We start from the raw sequence: 17,243 nt of genomic DNA, 5'->3' as shown, positions 1-17,243 counted from the left end.
AGTGATTGTCATAGTCACTGGTTAGTTCTGATTTTAATTTCTCTATTTGATTTATTTGTATTCCAAAGCGAAAACAATCAGAAAAACTGTGTATAGCTTTACAGTGTTCATCTGTGTATTCTGGTGAATCGTCTACGCTAAAGTCACCTTCATGGTTTATATTAATTAGTTTCTTTCTTTCGCCTTTGACTTGAGCAATAACTAGATAACAGTCGTTAGCTGTTGCGTCCTTATCGTCGCGATGTAATAAAGAGTAGTTAACTTCCTTTCCGTTAATTTGAAACTTTATATCTTTGGGTATTACTTTGTTTTCTAGCTGATAAATTTTAGCATCTGCTAAGGAAACGTTTCGGCTAAGAACATCAGGAAACGCTAAGTTTTTGCCTTCAGTGTAAATAATTTGAAAGTTTTGGAACTTAGTTATAACAACTTGATACTTAAAGAAACGAGGTGACATTTGTCCTCGTCGTGACCAAAGAAATAGAATTGGTCTGTGATCACAATAGAGATAGATTGGAAATGGGGATCCAATAACATAAAATTCATATGTTTGTAATGCGGATTTTATTCCGCATAATTCTCTATGCTGGGGGGAGATCTTTTGTTCAGCTTTATCAAATACTCTCGAATTTGCTGAAATCATACGTTTTCTATCAGGGAAATCTTGTATAAGAACACAACCTGTTCCTAAGATAGACGAATCAGCATGTAGATGAAAGGGACAGTCATTAGAAGGAAATGGGTTAGAAATGTCGTAACAGAATCTTTGTTTAACGTCTGTGAATACCTTTTCGTGTTCTCGTAACCACTTGAATAGTGTTGTATCTTTAGTTAAATTGTACAGAGGTTTTGCATCTATGTGAAAGTTCAAAATGTAGGTGTGATGGAAACCCATCATTCCTAAAAATCTTAAACTTCTGTTTTCGATTCTGGCATTTTTAGGTTTCTAATATCATCTATGCGTGAAGCAATAGGAGGTAGTCCGTCTTTAGATATAACATGTCCTAGAAATCTCACTTTTCGCAAGAAAAACAATGTTTTTGTCAGGGGCTGCTTTAAGGTTTGCCTTTCGAAGCAAAGAGTGATACTATCCTAATATTGTGAAAATTTCTCGTTTATCTTAACTTGTAATATAGTGTCTTCAATGTATGTTATGGATTGTTTACGTTTTATAAGAGGTCCGAATGCATAACGCATTAGTTTGCTAAAGAAACTGGGTAATAGCCTAAGACCATAGAATCCTACTTGATAAGTGTATTGCCTGCCTCCTACAATGAAACTTATAACCTTCTGTGTATTCTTGTCACTAAAACGTTTAGTGGTTCAAGTGGCCAACTAGAATTACTTGTATCAGTTATAGAGTTTAGGTATCTAGCATCAATGACTAGTTTTAATCTTTCTTAGGTAGTATGATAACAGGGTTGACGAACCAACTATTCATATTGTCGTTTTCATTGAGTTCTCTGATTATTCCTGCTTGAATTAATAGTTCCATTAGCGTTTCTAATTTATCTCTGAGATGAATGGGTATTTTGCTAGGTCGTTGCTTTTTAAAGTAGCGTCCTTCTTTAATGGTAGGTGAAACGTATGTTTAGTTCTGCCAATATCATACTTATGATGTGAATAAACATCATTATCCTCAAATATTATTGCTATTAACTCGAATAATTTGTCAGCAGTCAAAAAGCTTTGTGTGAAATCAAAATTATCCAAGAAATTTTCTAGATACTCTATGTCTTGAACTGTATTTGTGTTTTGCTTAATTACAAAATAACTGACTGCTTTATTTATGATTCGGTTGCGTTGTAGATTATCTCTAAACCTAGGAAACTGGTCGTTGACTTTGGGTCTACATAACTCTTTGGCTTCGGTAGTGAAGTCTGTTGCTAATTCTCTTTCGTATTCTTTGCATGTTTTCTATTAACTCACTTTCAATAATTTCGAGCACCTCCTCTTGTTCTAGTGTATTGGTTTCTAATTTTTGTAGTTTGTCAATATCATCTTTGCTTGTATACGCATAGATAGTTATTCATGAATTCTTAAATGTTTGTTCAATTAGAGAAGATATCCCTCTCCAGTCCATTCCGTCTAAACCACAGGCTATTTTTGGCATTGCTATACAGCGTAGATTTAGTCCTTGTGCTTAATCTCTCATAGCAAGTAGCGTTGTTTTGATTACATCATTTGTTGGCTTCTCATAACAATTGGCTTTAGTAATAAGATTATATATTAAGTTATTATCTGCTCTGAAAGTTATTATGTCACCTGTATCACAGTTTCTACTTCTACAGTAATCCTTTAATAGGGGTATTCTTTGGGAAATTGTATTGGCAAAGCCTTTTCTCATTTCTGCATCTGATGATATTGTATGCGCTATAGGCATATTGGAATCAAAGATAGGTTGGGCACAAAAATCTACATATCTAATACAAGAAATACTTTGAATTTGTTGTCCTTCTTGTAAATTGTTTACGATTGTGTTCAGTATAAAGCGACTGTTATAGTCCTGACTTTCATTTACTATTGTACTTGTGAATTCAGAACATTTTTTGATATTGTACTTTTGTATAGGTTTGGCTGTTATGTCACAGATAGCATAACCTATAATTCGTCTATTTATCTGAATTGGGTGATTTTTTTATTCTCCATGAAAATAGGTAGGAACTCTTCAGGTTGTGGACAAAGTGTGTTCACAAAGACTAGGTCCGTTATTGCAACATTGATATGAGTAATGATATATGTTCCTGGTGGAAATAAGGCTTGATTTGGGTGCTTTTGCTTGTGCAATTGCGTACTTTTCTGTTGTAGAAAGATCGGTTGAACTATGTTTAAAGCAGTCATTTTAGTTATGTATGGATAATTTTTCTCATTGTTGAGTGAGCCGTAGCAAATTAAGTTCCTTTGAGTTTTTAATTCTACTGCGGGTGTATCGAAGTGAAGAGCTTTTAGAAATAGATGACAAAAATCAATACATATTATATTCTGTCTCTGTGCTTTAGAGACACGTTAGAAACAGTTTATTAGGGACTGTATATTTGCCGTCAGTTTCAAAACTAGATTGAATAGTTGTGTAACCAAGCATTCTGACTGATGAACCAGTATATGTTTTTGAATCACAATTTGTACTTTTTAGATGCAAATTTTGTCCATGGTTTACTAGTGCAAGGTATGTAGGATGATTGGTAATAGTACAGGTTGATCGTGGGTCAATCATGAATTCTACTTCTAAACCACCATTGTTTTTATTGTCTCCGGTGGCGAAGTGATATAAGTTGAGGTATATTCTTGACATAGTACTACTTTCTTTGGTAGCCTTCGGAGACTTTAACAGTTTAAAGGAAAGAAGACTGTTATAGCATTTACGTAGTCATCGTCCCTTCAACGAAATTTATTTGATTTGGCTGTTGCTGAATATTGTTAGGCTTTGATTGTCTTTGTTGTTGAGAGTTATTTCTGTTTGTTGCATAGAAGCTAGCGCCTTGTTGTGGCTGTTATGTTGTGGTGGTGATTGTGATTGTTTTTCAAGATTTTGTTCATTGTTTCTATATGTGTTTTGCTGAGGGAAGGTTTGTTCGTAGGGTTGAGTGAATCTATTGCCATAGATATTGAAAGATGTATTTTGTTTTTGATAGTTAGGCTTGTTGTACCTAGGGTTATAGTTTGAGTAACCACGTTTTGGTTGATAGCCTTGGTTTCTAGGACCATTGAATCTTGTGTTGCCTCTCTTATTCTTTCTGTAATCATTTGAGAATGTTATATTTGACCTTCTTGGTTCGACTAGTTCCTCTCTTAGTTTGTTAACACTATCATCTAACTGTTTCTTTGTACATCTAGAGATGGAATGTCCATTACTTCTGCAGTAATCACAGAATCTAGTACTGTTAGCTCTGCCTTTCATGTCAGGATCTCTAGGCCAAGAAGTATCTATAGCATTTATTTCGTTGCTTTTGAAAAGGGTGGTTAAATCGTTAATTTTACTCTCTATTGTTTTGAGTTTATCTAGTCCTGTAGCTCCCTTAGATTCCGTTGTTAAAGAAAATGTTAAGTCTTTTACGTTTAAGTGATCAACAAACTGTGTCCAAGTTATTGAGGGATTCTCAATAAGTTTCTCGTGGGTTTTGCGTTTTAAGCCTTGTGGTGTTAGTCCTCTTATAGCAGAATCTACGTATTTCTGATTTCGTTGTCTTTGTTGAATTTCCTTCTCTTTTCTTATATTGTCATCACCTGTAATGCTTGTTGGTATCTTTTCTGGCCAACCTTTGTCAAATCCACTCTTTATTCTATTTAGATAGTTCTTTATTAATTCTCCTTCCTGCCTGAATGTGTTCTCAACCTCAAGTCTAAATCTGAATTGGTCTCTGCCGTCTGTGAATCTTTTAACAAACTCATCTTTTAAAGTATTCCAATTGGTTGCATTTGTAATTTCACTTTCAAACCATTCAAGTGCTGTATCAGTTAAAAGTGAGCCGAATAATGATTGCTGCCTTTTATCATAGCTTGGTTGTGCAGCGGGTGATGTAGGCCTAGTTCCTAATGAAAAGAGTATTTTGTTTTCAACAGATTTCCATAAAGAAGTGGCATCCTGATTAGGATCATTGCCTGAGAAGGATATAAGTGAAAGATTTGGGTGTGTGATCGGAGTTTCAGGTGGAGGGATAGCGGGTGGTGGGGTAGCGGGTGGTGGGGTAGCGGGTGGTGGGGTAGCGGGTGGTGGGGTAGCGGGTGGTGGGGTACTAGTACCACCAATAGACATTACTTAAAAGACTGTTAAGTTCAGAAGAACACCCTCAATTAAATTCCAATAAGAAGTTTAAAGACGATTAAAGGCGAAGATTTTCGAATAGTTAAATTAGACAAGGAGAACAAATTAATCTTAAAGCCCCTTTGATAATGTAAATGAACAAGTTAAATTGAATTAAGCCTCTCTAATAATTTAAATGAATAAGTTAAATTGAAGTAAGCCTCTCTGGGACCTCCATTTCTACTGCTGCTTCGCACATTAGATACTTAAACGACGGGGTTAATCGCGCGACCACATTTATAACTTGAGAGTTCAACCCCTAGTTCTATTCTTGGTATATAGTTAAGTATTGAAGAAAGTTAAACGCAAACTTGAATTAATAAGTTATGTTAACCAGCATCAAATATGAAGGGATAGAATAATTAAAGTTATTAAGAGTGCGATAGCACTAGTTAGCACAGTCTGAAATATTTTAAGTTAACTTGTAACTTAGATAGAATTTAAGAGATATTAACTTATAACTTAGATAAGTTAAGTTGAACCTACCTGATTTCCAAAATTGTGCTAAATTAATATTTCTGATTTAGAGAGTTCTTAGTTAAGAACTTGTCGCAAAATATTCTATGTAAAAATCTATCTCAAGTAGGCTGAGATTTGAGCAAGGGAGCAATACGGGAGTACGATTTAAATCAAAAGTTATCAGGGAGCAAATTGTGCTGGTGGTTGAGCGTGCAAGCTCCTTTTATGCTTGCGGACACTTGGTTCTCTAGTATCCTATTGGATAGAGATAACAGTGTCGACAGAGTTACCAAGGTTAAGTTGGTGTTCTCAAAGTGGCGTGACAATATCACGTCATGGTATTCTCAGTTTGAGTTAGTGATCTTAAAATAGTAGTTTGTTCAAAACTACTAAGCAATTTGTTCACACGTTAAAATGGACTTTGTCCAATTCAAGTTTGTGTTTCACGCACTATAACGCAAATTCTCAAAATAGCACTAAGATTATCGAATAGTGTTACTGAGTGAAGCACACTTCAGTACAATGGGCGAGTTTGTAATTTTTGTGCGAACGCAAATTATTACCGAGCTTCCTCGTTTTTCTTCATATCGAGAAAGTGGCATTTAATCTGAGATTAGCTAAAACAAGAGGAGTTCTATACTCCCCATTTTTGAGCTCTCTTTGTTTTCATGGTCCAATATCATAACATAATATGAAATTGTTAATATCATAACATAACATAACAACATCCATAACTTATTTATCGTGTATGATCAATTGCTGCCAAAGTATTCTGATCAGCACTTATCGGACAATGCCCTTCCTGACTAATAATTTGCACGTAAGGCAATTCGTCAGGTCTTCAAAGATTTAAAAAATGTCGGGACTTACACGATAAGAATTTCTGCTTTATAAATAAATTTTTACAGTGCTCGATCTGCTACGACCTATTTTAGAGAACTTTTATCTAAAAATATGAGATGTATCGCACACCGCGCAGAAACTTATTTCGAAAAATCCAATCACAAAATAATGATGAGAAACATAACTGCTGAGATCTTAAATTTAGAATCATATATGTTTGTTCTTTGAGATAAATTGCGCATGCGTTAAGCATCAATTTATTTCAAGAAAATTGATGACCATATTAATAATTTTAAACATACCTCATGCTAGAAAGGCCTCCGTTCGTAACTGTAAAAGACAGAATGTTTATGAGATAAAATATTGTGATTAAAGAAAAACAAATTGTTGATGATTACAGCCGTGCGAACAAGTGTGGGGAATGCAAGGAGTACGTATATGAAGGCTGCTTCTGTTCACGATGTCAAATGGTGATACATTTGGAGCACAAAGATTTCCTGAGGAACACCCTGTGCGACCCAAGCACTTTCAGAACGTCGCCTGATACCATCAAACTGAAGTATTTCAGGTAAACTGTTACCATTTGAGTTTTATCTTACGTTTTTACTAAATCGCGCAGCGTTTGGTTGAAACTAAGCTGGGTGCTTAACCCACTCAGGGTGCTGAACCTACTATCCTACTGTTATATATTTGGGTTCAAATGAATTCCGACTTTTTCCAATCAATTTCAACTGTCCATTTTAACAATTTGAACTGAACCACCGTCGGAATAATAGGAGACACAAGTTTTATACATAGCTTGCCAAAATCATACTGGAACTTTTTCATGGCCTACCTAACCTTCTCTTCTTCGGTCTCAACTATAAGTTCTATTTGTCGTTTTCCGATTAATTGCATTATATTAAAAAAGGATTTAAGGCTTATTAAACATGAGTTGGTCAGTCTATATCCTCTTGAAGATCTGATTGTGATTTTTCAAAATTTCAACCCAATAAACTTGATCAGTCCTATGAGATGTTTTTGCAACTGTTTATCTCTTAATGATTAAATAAGAATGTTGAAACCATTCAACAAGGCCCCCGTTTAATTTAATTTAATTTAATTTAATTTAATTTAATTTAATTTAATTTAATTTAATTTAATTTAATTTAATTAAATTTAATTTAATTTAATTTAATTTAATTTAATTTAATTTAATTTAATTTAATTTAATTTAATTTAATTTAATTTAATTTAATTTAATTTAATTTAATTTAATTTAATTTAATTTAATTTAATTTAATTTAATTTAATTTAATTTAATTTAATTTAATTTAATTTAATTTAATTTAATTTAAAATGGGATCTATTGTTTCGCAAAAGGACTGGAGTGGGGGGGGGGGGTGGGCAGAATAGATCTAAAAATGATGGTAATTGGTTAATTCAGGAGAGCTGTGGCAGACCAGCCGAAGGGCAACTTCGGGGAACCCAAATTTCTTCAGCATATGGTGGGTATAATGGAGGAGAGATTCATAAGGGACATCGGAATCTACAGACAGGAGGGGGTGAGGAAGAAGGCTGCTCTGCTGTGTGAGAAAATAGAGAATGATATTGACAGTGTAAGTAACACTTAAAGAGAAGAGATCTAAAGCGCTGTTCTCAAGCACACCGGTGGATTGGGCTCGAAACTACAGGGTCAGAATATTCTGTTAAACGTAAGAAAAGCTGGTGGCCCTAGTGATGAGCGGATTCAAATCTTACTCCTATAGTTTATTTCTGTAACTCCGCCACTGCCGGTCCCCAGCCCGGAATGAAAAAGGAGGAGGGATGAACCACAAAAATCATACTGGAAAATCTCAAAAAAGTCATGTTTTAACTTTCAGCTTTAAGATTTTCAGCTCAACCAACAGCAAAAAAGCAGCAAGGTAACCAGGACAAAAAGGTAAATGTAAATTCAAAATCTTGCAAGATTCTTGCAAGATGGATTCAAAATCTTGCAAGAATCTTGCAAGATGGATGCAAAACTTGCAAGAATCTTGCAAGATGGATGCAAAACTTGCAAGAATCTTGCAAGATGGATACAAATATTGCAAGAATCATGCAAGAAAAATGGAAGAACTATGCATTCCCTTGCAAGATTTCTTGCAAGATTCTTGCAAGATTTTAAATTTTTTTATCACTAGGGGGAGTACACAAAGCACATTTTGAGCGCTGAAACATTGGACAATTGTTTTTGCTGAGTTGTTTTGCTGTTGTTGAGTCTGACCAGTGACAGTCTGCAATGCACAAAGGTCTGACAATTGTTGATTTTGAGGACACAAAATGATGGACAATGTCTGGGTTAAATAGTCTGGACAAGTGTCTTGATTGAGCCTGATCAGAGTTCGCTTTGGTCTGGGAGTCTAATCAGAAATAAACTTAGAAGCATTTCTTGCTCACAATAGTTTTTGGTCACATGAAAATACAATCCGAGGTCACTTTGGTCTTTTACATCTGACCAGAGGTCACTAGGGTTTGGGACGGTTTGTGACGATCTGGTTAGAAGTCTTTTTTGGGGCCTCAACCTGGATTATTTTGAGTATCTGATCGAGGGTTCAACTGTTTGGTTTCTGAGCATTTCTATTGAACCGCGATTACATCAAACTATGATTTTCTGAATTCAAACATTAAAAAAAATTTATTATAAGAAAAACCCGCCTACAAATATTTAATGTCCAAGTTAAAAGCCCAGCGTGAAAAAATACTGCGTTAGTTACCATTTTTCGTCAATATCAAATTGAATAGGTTAAAACTATAGGTTAAAACTATATTTTGATCTCCTTTTCATTGCGCATTATATTTGAACCACAGCAAGTGCGCCTGCAAACTCGTAAATAATGAAATTCCTAGTATTGTAATTACTATTTAGCTCAAAGTTTGGCCCAATGTCTGAGGTCATTGACATAAAGAATCTCCCGAAATTTTAAACTGATATTGTCTCTCACAGTATACAGTAAACAAAAACGATTGCAGAAGAGGAAAGCATTTTTAGGACAAAATCTCTAAAAATCTATCATTCTATAATAAATCTGACATCAGGTATTAACTGGGCCTAAACTGTGCCATCATTTGTGCTTTTTGATAACTTGTCTATTTAGATTAGTTAAATAGGATTTTTCATTTAATGTATGGCATGTTTATGATTTTTAGTATTTTGTCTAAAATTATGGATTCTTACTCAACATAAGAATCTTAAATAATATAGCTTTGGAAATGCCCTGATGAGCCACATCCAAGAGACCTTTTTATGTTGAGTCTGAACACCTATCAAATGGAAAGTTGACTGTCTCAGGCATTGGTTGACAGGAAAAAAAATGCTTGATGAAGAGAAAATGCCTGATCAGAGTCTGGCAATTAAACTGTGGTTACTGAACTTACTAATTCAACAACGAAATTGAATAGCACTTCAAGGCCATTTCAAGCAGTAAAGTAGGAATAGCATGACAAGCGAAATTTAATGCTACATTCTATCGAAGCCATACGGATTTGTTCATTTTGTTCAACATTTATATTTAGTAACTATTAGTAGTACACAATCGTCATACATGAAGTTAAATTGAAACTCAAACTCAATCTACGCTAATATTGACACATATTCACGTATTCACAGTCGCACAAATTGAGCTCAAATGGAGCATGAGATACCCAACTTGGTATGCCAGATTGGATGAATTTTGCGATTTTCTTACCAATTCAGCGATTGCGGGGCACCGTATAAGGTATCCTGAACCCCACACTCAGTGTATTCAGAGACTCATCTGACATATTGATCTACAACCAATCAGAGACACAGATTTGACATGTACGGCAGTATAAATAGAGCCTGAAAAAATAGCAAAAATCAGTTGAAATTCGCAATTCTGGTTATATAAAACTGACATACAGTGCGTATTGAAGCACACTTTCTTTGGCGGTAAATTATTTATTATCCAGTCTTGTTCTGTAGATCACCTTAGTGATTATACAGTTTTAACTTAATTTGACTTATTGAAAAGGGAATTAACTAAGATATTCTCAAAACTTTCTTTCTGAGGAACAAAGTTCCTAAGTAAGAGAAAATTTGTGCAAAGCATAAAGTAAGTTTCTCTTGCTGACTTTAACGAAGCCTAGCATATTTCAGTAGTTGCGTTATTGAGCAACTGATCGTATTGAAAAAACACCATGTGCAAAAATTGCTACATTTGTTAACATTGATTATCGCACAGAGGTAACGAAAATATTGAAACATTGATTAAAGAAACAAATTTTCTCTTTAAGTTGCTAAGACATTTATCTAGATTTCTGCATCTGGGATTTTGCGTTTTGGATTTATAAGTTGGGTTGTTAACAAAAACTCAAGCAAAATTTGATTTTTTCAGTTTGAATTATTTTGTTGTTCTGAGAGAAACAAGTCAGTTAAACAGCAAAGCTGAGCAATTAGTTATCAGGACTAATTGAGCGACCAGTAATGCTACAGTAATCTACAGTATAGCGGATAATACAGTTCACAAAGTTAACTGCAAAAACACAATATCCGGACAGATTTGAAACCGCTGAAACGAACGGGGCGGTGTAATGTTTTCCTTGTCTTTGATAGGAGAGCAGCCGTTCCATTTGGTCCATAATGGAAGCCAAACTGATTTTCAATCTGATGAAGAGACTGCCGAAGGCACCCCCCCCCCAAAGAGAACCATGCAAATCAACAGCAACAGGCCAGTGAGGCGCATACTAGAGTGCAATTCAATAAAGAAATTGAAGTGCGAACCCTGCTCAAAGGAAATAAGCAAAGCAAAAGCAAACAGCAACCAGGCAATCCAAGCAAAACCCGCAGAGAGGAGCTTCAATCAACAGCTCAAATGTACGACAGGAGGTTCCAAGTTTTAGTGGAAGAAGTTGACACTAAACGGAGACTTGGCTACAAATTAATTGAAGATTCAGATCTACCCAACAAACTAAAGGTCCTCTACAAACAGACTGTTCACCTTCTAGAGGAATAAATACCCAAGCAACTGCAGCGTCGAAACAAGCTTGTGCTCTACCAAGCAAATTTCGTTGAGGAACATCTGAAAGAGGCAAGGAATTGCAAAGTAAGTTTGGACTATCATTGGCTTGCATATATAAGCAAAGTCACGCAACCAACAATGAGTGCAGAGCAAAGCAACGCAAATCAAGCATTGAACGACAGTGAAAGTAAGAACAACTACCCAATGGACAATCCAGTTGCTCAAACATTGTAAAATAGAGCAACAGCAAGCGGCCAAGATACGGAGAATGTTTGGGAAACATCTTCAGCAAAGCAAAGGCGCGAGGAAAGGATCAAGAAATTCGATATCGAAATCGAAACCAATATGAGACTAGAAGAGGAACAGTTCGAGTGGAGAAGCTAGAGCTGGAAATGCAAATGAAGGAACTGGAAACCAAGCATCATCTAATGGAGGAGGAGCGTGAGCTAGAGCGCAAAGTGAAGAGAACATTATTAGAGAATGATGATGTTCGTTCCCAACCAACTAGTGCTCGAGACAAGTCACCCTTCAACTGGACCCATAAGAGAGATGTACCAGACTGGGCTAGTAGAATCGACAACCTTCTAAACCCAGATCGGTCAACAGCTCGCTTTGAAGTAACCCCTGAAGTGAACAGGCATAGTCAATTCTCTCGATATCGCAGTTCACGAGACCGTTCCTGGAGACCAAGAGGTTTCCCACAGCGCTCGTCTACGATACAAAAATGGCTATTCGGGTAGCAGTAACCTACCAAAGCTGAAGTTGAACAACTTTGATGGAAATCCTCTCGAATGGCCGAAGTGGATTAGTATGTTCATTGTTACAGTGGATCAACGCCCAATACCAGACTCAGAGAAGATGAGCCATCTGAAGATTCTACTGAGAAGCAAGGTTAGGAAGCTCTGGAATGGGCTATTCTGGGCAGTTCTATGGTGCTGCATGGAGCATTCTGGAGAGGTAGTTTGGAAGGCCTCATCTGATCACTGATGTACAACTGGAGAGTCTCCGCAAAGCAAGTCAGGTGAAACCTAACGACTCAACAGGTCGGATCAGTTTCTCAGTTATTGTTTCGAACTTTGTGTATGTGCTCAAAGAGTACAAGAAGATTTGTGATCTGCAGTCAAGCTCGACACTGTATGGAAGTAGATAAACTACCTCAAGTTCTCAAAGAGAAGTGGTGGTTCTATGTTGATGATAAAGATGAAGATTGGCCTGATCTTATTTTGTTTGAAAAATGGCTATCTAGGATGGCATTCGTACACGAAGGGTTTTCAGCTTTCAAGGGAGAGTGAAGAGAAGAAGACCGAAGAAGCACAAACAGAGACAAACGGTTCCCGAAAATATCGAACTTCAGTGCAAGTTCGAACTTGAAGGAAAGGAAGCAGATGCAAAGTGATCACTGTCCAATAGCTGATGGCACTCATAAAATATGGAACTGTCCACTATTCAGGAACATGAGTGTGAATGAGTGGTACGCAGCAGTGAGGAAGCAACACTTATGTTACCGATGTCTAGGCAAAGGACATGCAAGCATAGATTGTAAAGTCAATGTGTGCGGTATCAATGGATGCATCAAGAAGCACAACTGATTGCTACATTCAGAAAACCAAATGGACAGGGGCAATCACGCAGTCAATATAAGCGCAGCAACCATCCATCAGAGTAACGAAGTTACCAGCTTCCTTCCGATAGTTCCTGTCTCAATACAAAGCGGTGGCAACAGGCTGATTATATGCTTTACTCGATAGTGGATCAACAGTTTCATTCATCGATCAAAGTGTGCAAGAGAAGTTACGAGACCAAGGCACCGATGTGACGCTCAACATGGCTGGCATACACGGAACAAAGGATCTGAAAACAGAAAAGGCTCCTCTCAAAATAAAGGGACTACATACAAAGGTGCATTCAATCGAAGCGTTTGCACAACCGTCAATCTCCGTGGGGAAACACAAAATACAACTACAACAAGCTGAAGCGGAGCATCAATCACTTGAGTGTTCTACCCAACCAAAGCTTCAACTTCATGGAAGTTGGCATCATCCTTTTTCAAGATGCTACGAGCTACAACGCCCATTGGACTACAAGATAGGAACGCGAAGTGAACCTTTCTCCGTTCTAACAGAGTTAGGATGGGTAGTCAGTGGACCCATGACGGGCAACAGAAGACAAATATTTGTCATTTTGCCTTCACAGTAGATGTGAAAGTTGCTGAGAATATCCAAACCTGGTGGGACATAGAAACCTATGCTTCCAAAATCAACGTCGCCAGTCAGTCAAAAAAGGAACTGCAGGCACAAAAGATGCTAGAGAATACGACGAAGTTCACAGGCGAGCGGTACGAAGTGGGAATGCTGTGGAGTAAACCAGAGCCAAACCTGCCGAACAACCAAAGCTCAGCCTTGGGTCAGCTTTACTCACTGGAGCGAAGATTCCAAAGAGACCCAAACATGAAGAGTTTAAATCAACAGTCAATAGATAAAGATGTAGAAAAGGAATTCGTAAAGATATTGGAGTCCGAAATGAAAGGCAGCTTCGGGAAAGAATATTATTTGCCACACCATCCAGTACTGAACCCGAACAAGCCTGGCAAAGTAAGACGTCTTGCAATTCTGCACCAGTGTACAAAGAAGTATGCCTAAATGACAAGCTACTAGCAGGACCTGATCTACGCGGGTTGATTGGAACGAGATTCAGATTTCGCGAAGGACCAAGGGCCCCACTAGCCGACATCGAATCGATTTTTTACAAGTGCAAGTTACGGAACAGGATAGAAGTTTCTTGAGGTTTCTATGGCGTCAAAGGACTAACGAACCTGTTCAGATATACGAATATCAGCGTCACATATTTGGCGCTAAGAGTTCTCCAACTTGTGCAAACTATGCTTTGAAGCGAGCGGGACTGGACAACGAAGAGGAGTATCCAATTGCAGCAAAGGCAATACAAAACAACTTCTACATGGACGATTTCATAAAATCGGTAGAAACCCCCGAAGAAGCAATTGAAGTCTTCTGTCAACTACAACCTCTTCTCTCACAACATGGATTTGAACTGAAGAAGTGGATAAGCAACAACGATGCAGTTACCAAAGCGATCCCGGAAGACTTGAAATCAATCAGCAACACGAAGAAAGTCGAAGTGGAACCCAATACGGAGGGATTTTCAGTGCTAGGACTATAATGGACCGTTACCGATGATAGTCTTCAAGTGCACAGAGGAACGAAAAAGGAAGAGGAGACACCTATAACCCAGAGGAAAATTCTTTCACTGGTATCTTCAGTCTTCGACCCGATCGGCCTGTTTGCTCCGTACAGTGTTCACATGAGACGAATATTGAAATGCATATGGACCAAGAGTGGACAACATTTTCCATTCTTGTACGTAAGTTCACTAGTGAACGTAAGTTCACTAGAGTTATACGGTAGGGAACTTACGTTCACTAGCGTATAACTTAATGGTTAGAGAACTGATCTTCTTAGACGTTGAAAGCAAATTGGAGAATAAATTTGATTACAAAATGAAGAGCTCTATCCTATCGCTCCGAAAAGTTTTTCTCCTCAGTAATTAGTTGTAATCAATGAACTTTGCATGCAATGCAAAAAAACAGTTTACAGAGCATTTTACATTTTAATTGCACCAGATAGATCCAGATACTGAATAATATGAATATTCAAACTTTTTGTAGATCTTTTGTTATCTGCTTTTGTTTTTTTAGAAAAAAAAAACAAAAACAAACAAGTTCTCCGATTTCATCAGAGAAAAGATGTGGTTTTTTATCCTAAAAATTTCTCTTTCACTCTATGAGGAGACATTTTTGTTTTGTGGTCATGTCATGTGGTTGATGTAAAACAACGTAAGAGCTGTCGAAGAATCGTCAGATTGCTTATTTTTTGCAAATACTTCAAAACCCTACGTGTGGGACTAAATACTATCCTCTCAATGGAACTTTGTTTAGGAAACACTTTTTAAAAAAAACAATGGTCACTGCATCGTCTCGGAGAAAAAAAAAGGAGAAGCTAGCCATTTTGAAGATTCATAATATTCAGAGATTGGTTTGATTCATATTTCTGAAATAGAAAGTTTAGAACACCTTGATAACAGTTATGCAAAGCCATCATGACTATTCCCCTTGATCCATTGACAAAAAAAATAGAGTAGAATCAAATTGACCTGATCACATGTTCCTCGACAATTTCCGGAATATAAAATTTTTTAAAGTTTTTTTCCCTATTGACGTATTTTTTCGATAATACCTTCTGTCAGAGAAAAAATTTGGACCCATTGTTTTGGTTTAGAAGATAAACAAAGAACAATAGACCACCAACAAGAACAAGTTTTGAAAATAGACCACCCAGTTAGTAATAACGTCCTCGCGAAATAATACATTAAATTACTGCACATTTTGCACTGACAAAAATTTCAAAGGAGCAATCTTCTAATTGCGTCTGCATAAGAAAAATATTTGATGTAATTACTGTTCTCATTTAAGTTGTCTCCATATTCAATAAAGTAGAAAAATTACAAACTGTAAACTTTGTATCGATGCGTTGTTTGTTTCCTGACATCAAGTAGAAAGCGTTTTATTTGTCGTACCTATCTGTCACTCCGTATTGTTCACCTCGGTAATTAAAAATTCGGGCACAAAGGTAAAAAAAAATAATTCATTTTTCTAACCGTTTGATAAAAATCTTATCTTTTAAATTTAATGTAATAATTAACAAACCATCGTAAACATATTAGGTGAAGAAGCTGTTGCTTGGTTAGCAGTTCTTAAGCAAGTTATTGCTCGGTTTTTATTACACATCAAAGGCAGACCTTTAATGAATTTGGCTAATTTTGCCCTCCTGGAATTCCTCAAAAATGCATTTTGCCTAATTAGGCGAAATTGCGTTGGCTTAAATAATGAACTCCGGTAATCAAATCCGTTATCTAAAATCAAAAATTTGGCAACAAATTGCCAAAATAATAAAATTCACAATATTTGTTAATAAATTCCACGGTTTTGTAACTAATTATACACTTAGTTGCACCCGATTGCTATTCAGATTGCTAATTGTAATCGAATTAAATCGTTGCTAACACTGATTTCTACATTCAAGTTAAAATTTTTAGAATTGACTAATTTAAAAAAAAATAAGCTGATGATTTTCCGGCAAACATTTTTTATTTTAAACTGAGTTCATTGAGTTAATTCAGAGTTGCGTAACATTCAAAAATGAAATTCAGGCTACGTCCTTTGTAGCTTGGATTCAGCAATAGTTAATTTTTCCAACTTGTGGCACTCAATTATTAATTCTCATTCAAATTTGTCATACGGGATGGATATTACACTCAGAATATCCATCACCGTATTCTAGTTCACGTTTGTCATTTGAAGGACAGGTGCTTCAATTTAGTTCTTATTTCGGTTCATCACACTTATTCTAATGTTGTTCATATCTTAGACAGGAAACTGTCTGATCACACTTGTAAACATTTCTTGAGCATTTCCTGTTATGTGATTAACTTGTGAAATATTGTTACTTCCTTTTTGATTTCACTTTGACTAATCTTAATTCTCAGACCAATAAATCTACTCCCACGAAGGCCCGAGTCACCTTCTCGGACAATTCTCCTACAACACCGGCTACAAATACTTCTTCAGACACTGAAACAACTCCGTCTGGCAGTGTTGTTGATGCAGCGGAAGACTTGCGCTGCACGGATACGCTAAATAAAGTTTTCAGTAAGAAGCTGCTAGTAATCCTCACTGGAAAAGACGCGATTTTGAAAGAAGTTTGCGAGTGTGTCCTCCGAGACGACCCACACAGGCTAAAAGAGATCAGTCGATACATCTTCTCCTACTGGCGGGATCTTAGTGTCAAACATGGATGCATTTGTCTCGATGAACGGATTGCTATCCCAAAGGCAATCAAGGATGCAGTGTTAGAAGACATCCACTCCACACACCCAGGGAGTTTTGCTATGCTGTCTCTAGCACAGAATGTTTGGTGGCCATATATCCACCGCGATATACTGGCAAAAGCAAGCGAGTGCAAAACCTGCACGGAAATTGGTAAGAATCTAAAATCAGTGATTCTGCATTGCAAATGGTCACCTTTGACAAAATGTATTGAACCGAATGACGAAATCCAAATATATTT

The 17,243-nt window shown here is 36.6% G+C and overlaps 1 protein-coding gene across 1 annotated transcript in view; it reads left to right on the top strand.

The window, feature by feature from the left end:
* LOC142337967 (rho GTPase-activating protein 45-like) overlaps positions 1-17,243 on the top strand; it is a 76,823-nt gene that overhangs the window by 24,490 nt on the left and 35,090 nt on the right. The window contains exons 4-5 of the mRNA XM_075387601.1: positions 6,504-6,671; positions 7,530-7,701. Of these exons, the coding sequence (XP_075243716.1) occupies positions 6,504-6,671; positions 7,530-7,701 (340 nt within the window). The remainder of the gene's footprint in view (positions 1-6,503; positions 6,672-7,529; positions 7,702-17,243) is intronic.

Source organism: Convolutriloba macropyga, chromosome 4 (genome assembly GCF_964194025.1).
Source record: "Convolutriloba macropyga chromosome 4, txConMacr16.3, whole genome shotgun sequence".
In the NCBI taxonomy this organism is placed as follows: domain Eukaryota; kingdom Metazoa; phylum Xenacoelomorpha; order Acoela; family Convolutidae; genus Convolutriloba; species Convolutriloba macropyga.
This window is presented reverse-complemented; position numbering and strand designations above follow the sequence as displayed.